At 28.2% G+C, this 16,906-nt stretch overlaps 3 protein-coding genes and 2 pseudogenes across 5 annotated transcripts, besides 8 other annotated features; all 5 read right to left on the reverse strand.

The window, feature by feature from the left end:
• Nucleotides 1-2,114: part of a mobile genetic element that runs on past the window's edge.
• Nucleotides 1,369-1,696, reverse strand: TVAGG3_0651960 (UBA-like family; the record flags this gene model as incomplete). Its single annotated transcript, XM_001288895.2, has 1 exon — nt 1,369-1,696. A coding segment is annotated over one exon (328 nt), but the record flags the coding sequence as incomplete, so codon positions are not given.
• A 388-nt stretch (nt 2,115-2,502) lies between the features above and the next one.
• Nucleotides 2,503-2,539: a mobile genetic element.
• Nucleotides 2,540-3,718: 1,179 nt separating this feature from the next.
• Nucleotides 3,719-3,756: a mobile genetic element.
• A 233-nt stretch (nt 3,757-3,989) lies between these two features.
• Nucleotides 3,990-4,026: a mobile genetic element.
• Nucleotides 4,027-4,982: 956 nt separating this feature from the next.
• Nucleotides 4,983-5,174: a mobile genetic element.
• A 1,040-nt stretch (nt 5,175-6,214) lies between these two features.
• Nucleotides 6,215-6,251: a mobile genetic element.
• A 1,058-nt stretch (nt 6,252-7,309) lies between these two features.
• Nucleotides 7,310-8,195: a mobile genetic element.
• A 532-nt stretch (nt 8,196-8,727) lies between these two features.
• Nucleotides 8,728-9,782, reverse strand: TVAGG3_0652030 (uncharacterized protein; the record flags this gene model as incomplete). The annotated part of the gene is made up of 1 exon (XM_051241675.1): nt 8,728-9,782. A coding segment is annotated over one exon (1,055 nt), but the record flags the coding sequence as incomplete, so codon positions are not given.
• Nucleotides 9,783-10,450: 668 nt separating this feature from the next.
• Nucleotides 10,451-11,754: a mobile genetic element.
• Nucleotides 10,531-11,658, reverse strand: TVAGG3_0652050 (annotated as a pseudogene). Its single transcript has one exon. A coding segment is annotated over exon 1 (1,128 nt).
• Nucleotides 11,755-12,507: 753 nt separating the features above from the next.
• On the reverse strand, nt 12,508-15,184 carry TVAGG3_0652060 (annotated as a pseudogene). The gene has a single exon: nt 12,508-15,169. A coding segment is annotated over exon 1 (2,662 nt).
• A 291-nt stretch (nt 15,185-15,475) lies between these two features.
• TVAGG3_0652070 (protein serine/threonine kinase protein) lies at nt 15,476-16,555 on the reverse strand (the record flags this gene model as incomplete). The annotated part of the gene is made up of 1 exon (XM_001298101.2): nt 15,775-16,299. One exon carries the CDS (start codon nt 16,297-16,299, stop codon nt 15,775-15,777), a length of 525 nt encoding a protein of 174 aa, XP_001298102.2.
• Nucleotides 16,556-16,906: the final 351 nt, after the last annotated feature.

Raw genomic sequence — 16,906 nt, forward strand, 5'->3', positions numbered from 1 at the left:
GTGCACGATTAATGAATAAAGGCAATCCAAAAAAGTAAAACTTAGAATCATCAATATTGGAATAAATTTTTGTAATATAGAAATTTTGATTGTTATAATGTTCAAGTAATTTTTTAATCAACTCATCTTCGTTCATTTTCATTTTTGGTTTAATTTCCTGGTACAACCTTCTGATAACATCAGACGATATTTCAATAATATCATCGTGAGATTCGTTATATTCCAACACAAGCTGATTTGCAAATGCTATTACCTGACTTAATGAAACAATAGGATTAACCTGAATGAAATTTTGTATCTCACTCTCAAGTTCTAATTTATTTTGGTTAGTACCATCAATAATTGGAGATTTTGTATGTTTTGGACATCGATGTGGAGGATTAATTTCACAAACTTCAGCTTTTTTGCCTGTATTTGCTGGGAACAATGTAACAAGTTGAGAATAAGAACATCTTTTCTTTTTGGCACAATAATAAACAATTTCCAATCGATCAATTTTTGAATAATATATTTGAAAGCGAATAGGGATCCCTTCTGGATATATAACACTTTGATATTTCAATTTATCTGAATCAGATATTTGAAAAGTATGATATGTTCTTAGAATGTTTTTTATTCTTATTTTACATTTGTCTTGCTCATCTTGATTCATGATAATATAATTAGGAACACATTGTTTGCATGTATCTTCTGTAATGGCAGCTTTTTGGACTTTTGATTTAGTTTTTTGATATTGAAATGCATTTTGAATTAGAATGTTTGAATTGAGTAGATCATCAATGGGAAGATTATCAGTAAAATGAGTAATGTTTGAAAGTGATGGCAATGGAACTGTACTATCTACAGTTGGAGGATTAGAAACAATCCTTTGTACGGAACTCTGATTTTCAGAAGTTGGAGGATTTGAAGGTATCCTAAAAATTGCCGTTCGATTAATTCTTTTAGAACGAGAAGGTGAAATTTGAACATTTCCATGAAGATTTATCAAATTTTGATTTCTTTCAATGGATTGTAAACTTCTTTCTTGATTTGTCAAATTTTGATTTCTTTCAATGGATTGTAAACTTCTTTCTTGATTTGTCAAATTTTGATTTCTTTCAATGGATTGTAAACTTCTTTCTTGATTTGTCAAATTTTGATTTCTTTCAATGGATTGTAAACTTCTTTCTTGATTTGTCAAATTTTGATTTCTTTCAATGGATTGTAAACTTCTTTCTTGATTCCTATCTTTATTTTGTAATATATTACAACTTTCATTTTCAAACTCAAATTCATTAAATGGTTCTTCTTGTTCAGATTGTTTTTGACTGTTTTCCGACGAATGTTTTTCAATAAATTTTAATATTTGGCATTCTGTATTTTTCAATTCTGCCAATGATGATGGTGATTCATCAGAATATCCTAATGGCCATTTATCTTCCATTGATTTTGTATCACCATTATCATTATCAGCAACATCTATAGTAGCATCTTTACTTTCCGATTCCATTTTCTTACATTCTGTTCCATTTTCTTTGGATTCCTCCTCTTCTGACTCATCCTCCGATTTTTGATCAAAATTAAAGTTTAAAATTTTTAATGCTGCTTGTAAATTACTTTTCGTTATAATAAGTGCTATTTTTGCAACATTTTTGTCGAATCCCATTGATGTTAATGAATTATATTCTTGTGATTTACTAATTTTTAATTGATACATATCAAAAAATGGCAAATTGAAAACATCTGTGGGTGGATCAACATTTACAACCTTTAAATCAATATCATTGAAACATTTAATTATATCAACTGAATGAAATTCCTTCTTTTATATTTAATAACAAAAGAATATAAATTCAGATTGAATTTCCTTGCTATATAAAGGTATAAACTTAAACAATGAACATCTTGGTTAGAATGAAGTAGAATTACATTCTTTTGATATCTAATTGTTAATTTCATAAAAAAGTAATTTTCAGATTTAAAAAAGTGAAAACCTTATTTATTAATAATTATTTAATTTGTTAATTAGAAAAAGAATTAATGAAAAACGATGTAATTAAAATAGTTAAAAGATGATGAAACGATGAATAACAATGAAATTAGAAATATTATGATGCGATAGTATTAATATAGTATGGCATTCCAAACGGGAACCGCGGTTGGTTACCATGGATTTCCGTCACCGGTCACATTTTAAAGATTTTTAAAGCCTTATAAAAATATGCTTTGTAAATCATTTTTTGTAAATCGGCAAAAATTTGGTAATTTTCTTCAACTAATAAATCTGCGAATAGCATTTATAATACAAGAACAATCTTTTAAAATGCGTTTGATTCATTTTTGTATAATTTCATATAGGCACATATATTCTTCCGGGACTTTCCGTGATTTTACCGTAAAATCATTAGTTTACACCAATTTTTCCGTATTTTGAATAGTTTACTGCACTTTTTCCGTAAAATTGAGTTACGGGAATCCGCAAAATTTCCGGACCTCATTTTTCATAGAATATAATAATAATTGTAATAAACAGAAATTCATCAAAAGTGACAGCTCTCAATTTTTTGACATTTGTAAATTCTAAATTGAATGAGAAAAATGAAATAATACTAAGCATAATACAATATTCTAGATTTAATTATAATTAGGAAAAAGTTAGTTTTGAGAGTACTTTTCATAGGCATATAGAATGAAATCTTCTGAAAAATCATATCACATAAACTCATATTATTTTCTAATATATAACTATTTTATATAAAAATCAAATTCAATGATCTTAAAAGCGAAGGATAAACCTCAAAATTTACGAATATAATGAGTGGGAATATAGTGCTTATCTATCATAAAACCATATGAAATATCAATTTTTGCTTTACGCCTAATTTTTGACGACAATTAGCAAAAAATGTTAAATGTTAACACTCAGTCCATTTGAATATGAAAAATAAAATTGACTTTGATTAAATGTTTTTATTTATCATGCAATTCTTCTTGCGACCAAAGATTTGAATAAAAGTTCAAAAAATAAGATAGCTTAAAAAATAATGTACGGTAGTGTTTACTAATAGATGAATAGTATATAAATTCTATTAAAATGGATTTGATCCAAAAAAATATATAAAATTTGATCATAAATAAAATCGTTTTTAATTACTTCTTCATTTAAATTATAACAATTATTTTTGGTTTTATATTTTTTTGGATCAAATCCATTTTAATAGAATTTATATACTATTCATCTATTAGTAAACACTACCGTACATTATTTTTTAAGCTATCTTATTTTTTGAACTTTTATTCAAATCTTTGGTCGCAAGAAGAATTGCATGATAAATAAAAACATTTAATCAAAGTCAATTTTATTTTTCATATTCAAATGGACTGAGTGTTAACATTTAACATTTTTTGCTAATTGTCGTCAAAAATTAGGCGTAAAGCAAAAATTGATATTTCATATGGTTTTATGATAGATAAGCATTATATTCCCACTCATTATATTCGTAAATTTTGAGGTTTATCCTTCGCTTTTAAGATCATTGAATTTGATTTTTATATAAAATAGTTATATATTAGAAAATAATATGAGTTTATGTGATATGATTTTTCAGAAGATTTTGTGTTCTTCTTCAAAATTTTATTTTTTTTATTAAAAAGAATCTTTACAAAATATACATTTACTTTAATTAATATTTAAAAACGTGCTCTATCAAAAGTTCCAAAAATTCAATATTTTAGCTTTTCTGAGGTGTCACTTTTGATGAATTTCTGTTTACAACATAATATTTGATAAAAAGATATATTATTTATATTTTTGATTTTTGAATTACGGAAAAAGTGAATTGATAACTTGATTTTTTTATATGGTTAATTTTTCAAATGATATTATGAAGATCTAAAATATTAAAAGTAAAAAATTGAATTACGGAAAAAGTGAGGTCAAAAGTGAAATAAATTTGCAGAACAATTTTCATTGAAATAAGCTTTATTTTTCATTATTAATAACAATGCTGTAATAAACAGAAATTCATCAAAAGTGACAGCTCTCAATTTTTTGATATTTGTAAATTCTAAATTGAATGAGAAAAATGAAATAATACTAAGCATAATACAATATTCTAGATTTAATTATAATTAGGAAAAAGTTAGTTTTGAGAGTACTTTTCATAGGCATATAGAATGAAATCTTCTGAAAAATAATATCATATAAACTCATATTATTTTCTAATATATAACTATTTTATATAAAAATCAAATTCAATGATCTTAAAAGCGAAGGATAAACCTCAAAATTTACGAATATAATGAGTGGGAATATAGTGCTTATCTATCATAAAACCATATGAAATATTAATTTTTGACGACAATTAGCAAAAAATGTTAAATGTTAACACTCAGTCCATTTGAATATGAAAAATAAAATTGACTTTGATTAAATGTTTTTATTTATCATGCAATTCTTCTTGCGACCAAAGATTTGAATAAAATTTCAAAAAATAAGATAGCTTAAAAATAATATACGGTAGTGTTTACTAATAGATGAATAGTATATAAATTCTATTAAAATGGATTTGATCCAAAAAAATATATAAAATTTGATCATAAATAAAATCGTTTTAAATTACTTCTTCATTTAAATTATAACAATTATTTTTGGTTTTATAGTTTTTAAAGCTCATGTGGTTTTTTTAACCACAGAATACTTATGTGCTGTAGCAAGCTTGCAATCCAAAGCTCACGTTAGACAACAAGAGTCATGAAGTCTCATACTAAGGGATATCCAACATATATTTTAATAATCTAATGTTTGTGACAAATATTCAACATAAAATTAAGTTTTCGTTTCGTTACAAGGCATTCATACTTTGGAGATATCATATTTAATGTACAGAAAAGTTAATATTAAACAATACATGCTAAAGAATTAATAAATAAGATAATAAAATAAATTTATACGTAATTACTTTCATTTAATATGCTTTATGCTGTATAATATTGATTAAGAGTAGGGCTGTACAAGATTTAAAAAAACATTGCCGGGTTACCGTAGAGGCCTAAAAAAATCGCGCCTCGGCGGCAAGCCGCCTCGGCATTAAGAATGCGCATCTAAATTTTTATATGTCCTTCTTTCTTTTATTTTTCCCTTCCCTTCCTTTTCTTTTTCTTTTTTTCCCTCCTCTTGCTCTCATTTACCTTTTTTTTCCTTTTCTCATCATTTTTCAAAATTTAAAATTTTTATCAAAAATCTTGCCTATAAAAGCAGATTATGGAACCTTTTAATGCCTCTTAATCAATATTATACAGCATAAAGCATATTAAATGAAAGTAATTACGTATAAATTTATTTTATTATCTTATTTATTAATTCTTTAGCATGTATTGTTTAATATTAACTTTTCTGTACATTAAATATGATATCTCCAAAGTATGAATGCCTTGTAACGAAACGAAAACTTAATTTTATGTTGAATATTTGTCACAAACATTAGATTATTAAAATATATGTTGGATATCCCTTAGTATGAGACTTCATGACTCTTGTTGTCTAACGTGAGCTTTGGATTGCAAGCTTGCTACAGCACATAAGTATTCTGTGGTTAAAAAAACCACATGAGCTTTAAAAACTATAAAACCAAAAATAATTGTTATAATTTAAATGAAGAAGTAATTTAAAACGATTTTATTTATGATCAAATTTTATATATTTTTTTGGATCAAATCCATTTTAATAGAATTTATATACTATTCATCTATTAGTAAACACTACCGTATATTATTTTTAAGCTATCTTATTTTTTGAAATTTTATTCAAATCTTTGGTCGCAAGAAGAATTGCATGATAAATAAAAACATTTAATCAAAGTCAATTTTATTTTTCATATTCAAATGGACTGAGTGTTAACATTTAACATTTTTTGCTAATTGTCGTCAAAAATTAATATTTCATATGGTTTTATGATAGATAAGCACTATATTCCCACTCATTATATTCGTAAATTTTGAGGTTTATCCTTCGCTTTTAAGATCATTGAATTTGATTTTTATATAAAATAGTTATATATTAGAAAATAATATGAGTTTATATGATATTATTTTTCAGAAGATTTCATTCTATATGCCTATGAAAAGTACTCTCAAAACTAACTTTTTCCTAATTATAATTAAATCTAGAATATTGTATTATGCTTAGTATTATTTCATTTTCTCATTCAATTTAGAATTTACAAATATCAAAAAATTGAGAGCTGTCACTTTTGATGAATTTCTGTTTATTACAGCATTGTTATTAATAATGAAAAATAAAGCTTATTTCAATGAAAATTGTTCTGCAAATTTATTTCACTTTTGACCTCACTTTTTCCGTAATTCAATTTTTTACTTTTAATATTTTAGATCTTCATAATATCATTTGAAAAATTAACCATATAAAAAAATCAAGTTATCAATTCACTTTTTCCGTAATTCAAAAATCAAAAATATAAATAATATATCTTTTTATCAAATATTATTATTATATTCTATGAAAAATGAGGTCCGGAAATTTTGCGGATTCCCGTAACTCAATTTTACGGAAAAAGTGCAGTAAACTATTCAAAATACGGAAAAATTGGTGTAAACTAATGATTTTACGGTAAAATCACGGAAAGTCCCGGAAGAATATATGTGCCTATATGAAATTATACAAAAATGAATCAAACGCATTTTAAAAGATTGTTCTTGTATTATAAATGCTATTCGCAGATTTATTAGTTGAAGAAAATTACCAAATTTTTGCCGATTTACAAAAAATGATTTACAAAGCATATTTTTATAAGGCTTTAAAAATCTTTAAAATGTGACCGGTGACGGAAATCCATGGTAACCAACCGCGGTTCCCGTTTGGAATGCCATAATTAAGAGGCATTAAAAGGTTCCATAATCTGCTTTTATAGGCAAGATTTTTGATAAAAATTTTAAATTTTGAAAAATGATGAGAAAAGGAAAAAAAAGGTAAATGAGAGCAAGAGGAGGGAAAAAAAGAAAAAGAAAAGGAAGGGAAGGGAAAAATAAAAGAAAGAAGGACATATAAAAATTTAGATGCGCATTCTTAATGCCGAGGCGGCTTGCCGCCGAGGCGCGATTTTTTTAGGCCTCTACGGTAACCCGGCAATGTTTTTTTAAATCTTGTACAGCCCTATAATATAGTAAAATCGAGTATGAGACAAAAGAATTTTATAAATTAAATTTAATATATTGATAACAAGATATTGTCATCGTTGAGATTGATAATATAGGTAGTAATTATGAAAAAATGTAAGAGATGGATAACAATTTTATAAGAAATTGACTTGATATTTAGAGATTCTTTTAAATCATACGACAATCATAGTTTACTATGATTCAAAATAGATTTAAATGACAAATATATTATTATTAGATATGTAAACATGTCAGATATCTTTAATTTTAGTAATATTTTTTAATTTTCCTATAATAACTTCATTTAATCATCTTCAATATTCTTCTTTCTTTTTTCTATTCATTATTCATTTATTTATTCATATTTTTTCTCTTGTTATCTTCTTTTGATCTTCAGATTAATCAAATCTTTTATTTTTTCCTCAGTTACTCACTTAACAATCGCCGTATATTGATATATTGTCGAAAATAACGTAAATAGCGATAAATTCTCTTTAATATCTCGCAAAGTTATGAACGTTTAGCAATTATCGAATGTAGGTAAATCTAGCTTATACATAAACATATCATTCATTTCAAATTGAACTATTCGTATGTATTCTTTTTTTGCTTGTCACACTTGAAAGATGTTCTTATTTTTGAAGTAGAAAATTTAAGTTGGTTGTTTTTCTTTGAAACTCTTGTAGATGCTAGATCTTTATAATATTTTGTTATGAACAATATTTTTTCGTCTTGATTTCAATATTTTCTCGATAAAAATTTGAAAATTTGATAATAATATGTGAGTTTTTCAAATCTTTTATAATACGTATCTCATACATATTGTTTTAAACATACCTTTAGGCGAAAGACATGAAGAAAAGCAATGCATAGAGATTTTGTTTCCATTAACGGACAAAAATAATCGTGTGTCATAATATGCGCAGTTCTTAATTTTGCGCATATTTTGACAAAATTTTGAATACTTTTGCTCTCAATTTATAGAAAAATGTCAGAAAAAGTGTCATAATATGCGCAAATATGCGACAAAAAATAATCTCCTTCTTCTGCGAACTTGTTATTTTAAGTTTAGCACTAAATGAAACAAATTCTGAATTTTGGAATTTCTTCAATGAATTACAAAATGAAAAAATATGTTTAGAGTTCTTCTCGGATTCGAGTTTCTCGTTGATATGTGATGATGTCTTCATACCATATTTGAGAAGTTCAGGAATAGACATAAACAATGGACTGATACATTCTTTAGAAATAGTAGGAATTTTATCGATGTCATAAAATGTTGGATTCTTGATTTTCTTCTTTTTCTTCAATGAAAAAATGTCGGGAGTAGAATTACGTCGAAATATTTCTGCTTTCTTCGTGTTTTGAATAGTTTGTGGAACAATTGATTTTGAAAATGTGACTGTCGCTCTGCTTGTTGCTACTGGTGTCTTATGAAATGATAAACTAAGAATTTCTTCTGAAAATGATAAACGTGGGAAAACAGGTTGATCTTCACAATTAACAAAGAATCGACCACATAATGCATTGCAGATCAATAATGTGTCTGTTGCTGTGATCAACCCATTTGCGAACTTTTGGAGTGATTCTTCAATAGATTTAACACGATGAATGAATGGGAAAGGAGGAAGTGAATCTAAACACTTTTCGATGATCTTACTGAAAAATGGACTGATTTCATCTGAATTCTGTTTACAAAATGTTAAAATAAAACTACCACATTCGAAACCCCAAAAAATATATTTTTGTTCATTCTTATGAACATAAATTAATTGTGAGTATTTGACGCTGATGACAATTCGACCAGCAAAAATGGATGTACTGCCCCAGTCACCTTGAATAGATTCGTTGATAAGATTCTTCATTTCATCATGACCTAAATCTTGAAGAATCATTTTATCATGTTGAAGTTCTGAAAATGTGACAACATCAAATGATGTTTCGAAGAAAAAAACGGAACAATGCAATTTCTGTGAAAAACGTGATAATTCGGTATTAAACTTATAGAGCAAATTACCTTCGTTGTTGTGGATCTTCAAGAATAAATCAGTAATGTCGTTTCGATGTGTTGCAACTGCTTGCTTGCTGTAATAATCGTATTCGATTTCACAACGACTGAAATATGATGGGGATAACAAACGAGGGGGATAAAATGGAAATGAACGGGAACAAAGGGTGAAATAAATTGGACTGTAATCATCAATAGAACTCTTCTGGTCTTTGATTTCTGTCGAAAAACTCATCCATGAAACCATTTCTTCTAAAACAATGAACTCTGAATTTAATGAACTCAAAACTTCACTCATCAACAATTCGTAAACACCTTTGTGAAAATCAGAAATTTCGCGACTCTTATGATATTCAAGACTGATTAATGGAAAGTTCTTACAAACAAAATCTTTGACATTAATAGATGAAATAACTAGACTGATTTCGATACTTTTCTGTTTGTAAAATGGTTCGAAATATGTGATGTCGCCTTTGCGTGCAAGAGAAAGAATATCACTTTCAACTTTGTTTGAGATCTTGTCAAAGAAAAGAGATGTGTTTGTATGAGATAATAATAAAATGTAAATCCATGAATAAAGTGATTTAGAATTATCAACTAAAATAGAAAATGCTTTCATGCATGAAATAATGTGACTAACAATCAATGGAACTTTGTCTTCTGATAAATGACTGAATAAATTAATCAATAAACAGTCGGTAACTGATGAAATAGAATTAATTATTTCATTATTTCCTAAAAGCGAATTAATAAATGTCAAGATGTGTAAAAAGATGTCTGTTTCGAAACCTTCTAAATAATTAGAATTAGATAAGAATAGAAGAGATGTGAATAAATTGATGATTTGTTGTGTCTTCGGTGGATTTGTCAAGATATAGTTCAAAACATTGATAGTCAAAAATTTGATCAATGGATCATTTCTGATTTTAGAAACTGAAACAAATGAAAGAATGAAACTACAAATAAAACTTGGATTTGATAATATCAAAAAGTTGTTGATCAAATTAGAAAACTGTGTGATTTGATAAAACTTGATATTACTGTTTTTGATATCAATAAGTTTATCAAAATATTCGATACCATTGATGTCAACTGTTTCTATCCTATATGATTTTTCTAAGACTTTGTCAATATTAATCCAGATTTTATCATCAACTTCAATATGAATGTTTTCGGAATTACTTTTAAGAAATTTGAATTTGGTACGATCTTTCAAGTAAATCATATTTAAACATAAACTCAACCATGTAGAAAGACAGATAACGAAATTCTGATTTTCACTTAATATAGGGTGTCCAAAGGTGTGTTTAGCACAAACCTGAATACTGCGAATAGAAATAAACAAGTTACATATATATAAAGTTTATTTAAATATAATCACCATTGGATTCAATCACGCGCTCGCAGCGATCGATCCAGGCTTGAAAGACACGCTTTAAATCATCATGAGAAAATTGCTCAAATTGCTCTCTTACAAAATTTTCAAGATCATCTGGACTCGCGAATTCGCGTCCTTCAGCTCTCTTTTTTAGCGTGCCGAATAAATAAAAGTCAGAGGGTGCAATATCAGGTGAATAAATTGGGTTTGGAACAACTTTGACATTGTTTTCCACCAAGTAATTCATTACCTTATGACTTTTGTGAACTCTTGAATTATCAAAATGAATTGCAAACTTTTGTTTTTGTTGTTCGGATTTCTCAAACTCATCAGAATTGATAATTTGAGTAAGAACATTGTCAATTAGATACTGAGCATTCATCGTATTAGGTTTTTGAAGAATATCAATTGCGATGATGCCATTCACGCCCCAAAAAACCGACAACATCATCATTGGTGTGTCAATTTTTTTCTTCGGGAATGTTTGCGGATTTTCATCCTTCGGGATCCACATGATTTTGGCTTCTGTTGCATATTGAAACCAAGACTCATCCCCTGTTACTAAAAAGCGAAACTTCTTGGATTGATACGCACGCAATAGAGAGAGGAGCTCTTTCGAAGATTGGACTCTAGATTTTTTTTGAACTGAATTAAGGTTGTGCGGAACCCAACGTGTATACGCTAGTTTGTAGTTCAAATAATTGTGCAGATAATAACTGACTGTTGTACGTGGTATCTTTGTCATCTCCTCTATCCTTCTGAGTGATGCTCTTGGGTCTTCATCTAGCGCTTGAAGAATTGCTTTGATTTTTCTTTGATCCGGCGATTTTTTTGTCAATTTTTATGATGGGCGCCTTTTTGTTCATGAAGTGATACATCCTAACATGATACGTTACAGTGGAATAGCTAGGAGCATCCATACCGAAGCATTTTACCAATGTCTCGTAGATTTTTTACAGTCTTTGCATTTTTTTGCAAGAGCGAGGATGTTTTCTTTATGATTCATTAAAAAAATGAAAAAAATCCCGCCAAAATTTCCCGCGAAACCGCCTCTTGTCTCAAAATTCATTTTATATCCCGGCATGGCGCCAAAATACAACTTACTCATCATATACATATATTCATATTTTTTATTATATATTTATAATCAGCATATATCTCCTTTAATAGTCTCATATAGAGCGCTGTGCTAAACGCACCTTTGGACACCCTATATATTGATCTTTTTCAAAATAAATAATGAAAGATCATTCACGTATTTCTCTAATTGAGTATTACCAGACCAACAGCTAATTGTGCCAAAACTAATCAAAACAATGCCTAAATTATAAATATCTGGATGATGAGATTGGTCTAAAATAACAATGATATCTTTCCAAATACTGTCTGAAAGAAAGCATTCAGAAACAACTTTTTGCATGATCCGTGTGGGTAAAACATAATCATTATCATATGAATTCAAGAGAGACATCAAATGAATGATTTTGATCTTCAATTCGGTGGAAACAACTAAACAAATTTCAACAAGAAAATCAAATGGACAGATAGAAAGAACAATATCATATGTGAATTTATCAATGAATTCAGTAAGTGCATTAATAATATTAGACTTCATTTCATCGGAACCAATATGTAATAAACAGTTAAGATATGGTTTCAACAATGGAACTTTGTTAATATTTTTTAAGATTGCAATGATCATTTTGCATAATCCTTGGTTATCCATGATTTTCTTTGTCAAGAAGATTTCGAAATTAGCAACAGATCGAAAATCATTTTCATTGAATTGTACGAAAATACTTTCAACAAGGATGTCGTTGTTAACATTATCACACATCTTCTTGTGGAGAAGAATGCTTGTCAATGCTGATTCTGATTTAGAATTCTTGGATAATGAAACTAAAAATTCTAAAAACAAATTTTTCGAAATAAATTTGTGTGAATTAGAAATAGAACCAATTAAGATCTAATAAAATCGTTCTGATTCATAATGTGTAATCTCTTGGATATTTAACAATGTACGAAAAACTGAACTGAACTCTTTCTCATTATGTGAATTATGAAAACTTTCTAATAGTTTTCGTTGTGGAAAATTAGACAAAAACAACATAGGAAAGCCGAAATATGGAACTAAAACACAATTCGATGGAATATAAACATCAAAATTACCTTTCTCAAGTGAAATTGGCGTGATAATTGTTTCATCATCATATAATGAGATAACACAACTTGCTGATGAATTAAAAAATTCTGTGAAAATCTTAAGACTTGTTTTAAAAAATCTAATCGCAGATCCTAAAAATATTAAATCTTTTGTAGCTGCACAAAATCGACAAAATGTCAAATTAGATCTCTTCGCCTTTAATTGGAATGTGAAAACGCGTCCATTAACATTCAATGCCAATGATGAACTCATTAATGATGATTCAACTTTAATTGCAATGAAATTCCATTTAGTTAAATCTAAATTCATGGAATTTGTTTGATCATCGCAATTAATTATCAATTTTCCATCATCTAATGATATATTCAATACATCTGTCTTAATAAACCTTAAACTATGAATTAAGTTATTATTTGTTCTAAACCAAAAAGTGACAGCTGAAAAATTCAATTCGAACGATAAATCCGAATTTCCTGGATAAAATTGGAATAATTGGAAATGGTCAAATGATGTATCACAGAATCTTTCAAGTTCATATGGCCTTTCCAATAACAATTTCAAATATTTCGCTTGCAAAAAACGATTTGCGATTTGATCAATCATAGGAACTTGAAAAATATCTTTTGTTCTTTTCAAAGATTGTTCAATAAAACTATTTCCAAGTAACCATGCGTTGTAAGGATCCAATTTCATTGGTTTCTCAAGTAAATGGACTAATGAATGAACACGAATTGGTCTGCAAGTTGCTTTATTTAATCCGAAAATTACTTTCTCCAATAAATCTTGTGGAGCAGAAAAAAGTGGATGATTATCTGGCAAACTTGCAATTTTATGTTCTAATTCATCAAATCTTCTAGTACATACTAAAGCTGCTAATAACTCAACGAGATCTTCTAGTTTTAGATTATCAAATGCCCATGAAATACCATTACTTATAACAAAATTCATCGCTGCATCTTGTGAAAAAAACTAAAACCGCATTTAATGATTGAATTAATTCAATTTGGCCGGTTTTTTGTATGAAGTCTAACAAAATTCTGATGATACTCGACTCGGCAGAAATTGAAAGAAAAGCTGTTAACAATTTGTTCAATGTTTCTATTTTCAAATTCAAAACTGCCTTGAAAACAGAAGGTCTAAATGAAATTGCACCTTCTAATGAATACAAACTCAAAACTAATGATGCAAAGTTTTCATATTTGGAGTATAATTGGACAGTTATATTTGGAGATAATTGGACAACAAAAGCAGAAAGAAAATTAGTTTCTAAAATCATGTTATAAGTTAAATATTTCATTGTTATTTGACCAATTAACACTTTTAATATCATGACAAGGGAATCTATCTCTGGTTCTACTCTTATGATGCAATTAAACACAATAGGAAGACATTTAAACACAAGTTTTGGCTGTGTTTTGTCAAGAATTGAAAGAAAAGTGGCCATGACGTTTAAATTTGGAAAATTCCAGTTAAATAAATTTTGTGTTGGAATAATTTGGTCAAGTTTTGAAATCGAGTCTGGAATCTTGGTAAATAACTCTGAAATCATCAGGAAAATTGATTGTTGCATAGGAGATGTTTCAACAAAAATTTTGTAAAGATGTTTGTAAATTTGTAAATTTGGAGGTGAAGAACCATCTTCATTTTGTGAATAAAGCATCGCCTTGTAGCAGTTAGCACGTTTTTCGAAGGTTGTCTTTGAAACTAAACAGTCAAAGATTATGAGGGAATTTTGACTGAAAAATTTTGTAATTTGACGTGAATTTGATGATACAAATTGGAACATATTTGATATAAACAATGCTGATTGTTCCGCAAGTGAATCCGTGATCTTATCATCTCTGATATTCAGAGCGGCAAATTGAAAGAAATCGAGATAATTGACATTTTTATATTGTGGTCTGAGATCTTGATTGAATAGTAATGTATTAACATAGATTGCCGCTTGTTCGTTATCAGAATTGATAAAAATATTCTGAAAAATGTATTCAAAACTGGATGTGGATGAAAAGTCAGATATAAAATTCGGTTTGCGAAGGAATGTTTCGAAAAAATTCTGTGAGAATGATAGAATTGCCGGTAATTGATTTGATATTTTGCAAACTGATATTAAAATATTACAATATTTGCGACAATTCAATGAGAATTGTGATATACCGTATGCTTTCGTCAGCACTTTCATGTATTGTAATGTAATTGCAGCGTTATTATCGATTAATGAGGAATATTCAAGCATTTCTTTGCAAATACTATTGAAATTTGCATTTGTTATCGATTTTGTTGACGCAAGGAGAATGAAACTATCTAAATGAATGAGAAATTGATTGATTAACATCTGTTTTTCAACCTCATCTGTACTTTTTCGAAGTTCTTTGAGGGTATTCTGGATTTCTACCAGGTGTTCCATTCCTTGTTCTTCTTCTGCTCTCACATCTGAAGGTCTCCTGAAAAACAAGGAACTCATTGAATTACCCTCAGCTCAACAAGTGTATTTTTAACTGAACTATTGTTAAATTAAGAAGGAGTATAGTTGATATACTGAGTTATCCAAAATGGCAATCAAAATAACAGTTTTATAAATTTCTCTATTGTGTCTTTGATATACCAGAAATCCTTGGCTTTGATTGCCTATCTTGTGTTTATTCATTATTGAAATGTATTTTAGCTTAAATCAATATTTTATTAATCAATTGAGATATTTATAATGAAGAACTCAGTATCATGAAGACTTAGTTATAAAATAATCTTAAAAATGGTTGACAATGATTCTCATAGAAGAAAAAAAGTTGAGCAGAGTAATAAATTCAAAACAATGCGATCATTTAAAAATCACAATAATTAGGCCATTGGTGAGGATAGATCAATACATTTCACTTAAATACTAAGTGATTAGTTCTTAAGGTAAGGCTTTGGGGTTAATATGCAAATCAATTTCAAAGATATCCTTATTAATTAGCTAAATCGACACAATAAATAATAAAAAAGAAGTAATTAGCAATAAATCAGATTCAAACAAGATTTATTAAACATGAAAAAATACCGATAACTAATATAAAAAATCTATAAGAGTTAATACGAATTGAACCATTCATGCTTCAAGCACTGGCTAATCGTAGGGCGTTTTGCAGGATCCTTTGTGAGCATTGTTGAAATTAGATCAATTAATTGACGAGAACAATGAACTTTCTCAAGTAATATCTTATTAAATGGTTGCTGCTTGACATTATCTAAGTAGGTTGTTTGGTTCGGTGCTTTAAATGGTAAAACACCTGTCAAAGCAACATACATGACAACTCCCATGGACCAAACGTCGACCTTTTCTGTGTGGTCGCCTCCGTCAACAACTTCTGGTGACATATATGGCCATGTTCCGAAAACTCCGTGTTCATAATTACATTTTTCTTTATCATGGATTGTCGCTAAATCGAAATCTATAATTTTCATCTTACCATCAAGGCAGAGGACTATGTTTTCTGGCTTGACATCATTGTGGACGATGTGATTCGAGTGTAGATCTTTTAATCCGACAAGAACATTTGGTAATAAGCTCTTAACTAGCGTTTCAGAAAGGCAACCGTGTTTAATTATGTCCATCAAATTGGTTTTTCCGGCTTCCATCACTAAGACATAATTGTCATTTTCCTCAAAAGCAGAATATGTCTGTATGACGCCGGTACTGGAGATAAATGCTTGAGCATTAACCTCTTCTAAGAAGCGATCGAGTGGTTTTACATTTTTCGGAAATTTTTAAGTACAACGGTGCGCTTTTCCATTTGATCATAGCAGATCTCGGTGCTAGAGTTCTGAGAGGATGATAAAATCTTCTGTTGAATGTAGCGTTGCTTTGTCGACATTAAAAAATTATAAAAAATTTTTGGGCCAAAAAAATTGAAACAAATTGTTTGAAAGAATTTTATAACGGAACATTAACCCCTTTGTCCTGTGTTATTTTATAGATGGTTATTTCCCATTTAGAAAACAAGATGACAAAAAAATGACTTTTTGGATACTTTTTGATGATTTTTTATTTGATCTGACTTAAATTCATGTAAATAGTATAATTATACATTGATTGAAAAAATCATTGTTTAATTTGAATGGGTCTGAAAAACAAAATCTTGATTGGAACCGAAATAATTTTGTTCAAATAAATCTTAATATTAATTACATCATTAATATAACAATTATACGAGTTGACAAT

The sequence above is a fragment of the Trichomonas vaginalis genome, chromosome III (genome assembly GCF_026262505.1).
Source record: "Trichomonas vaginalis G3 chromosome III, whole genome shotgun sequence".
In the NCBI taxonomy this organism is placed as follows: domain Eukaryota; phylum Parabasalia; order Trichomonadida; family Trichomonadidae; genus Trichomonas; species Trichomonas vaginalis.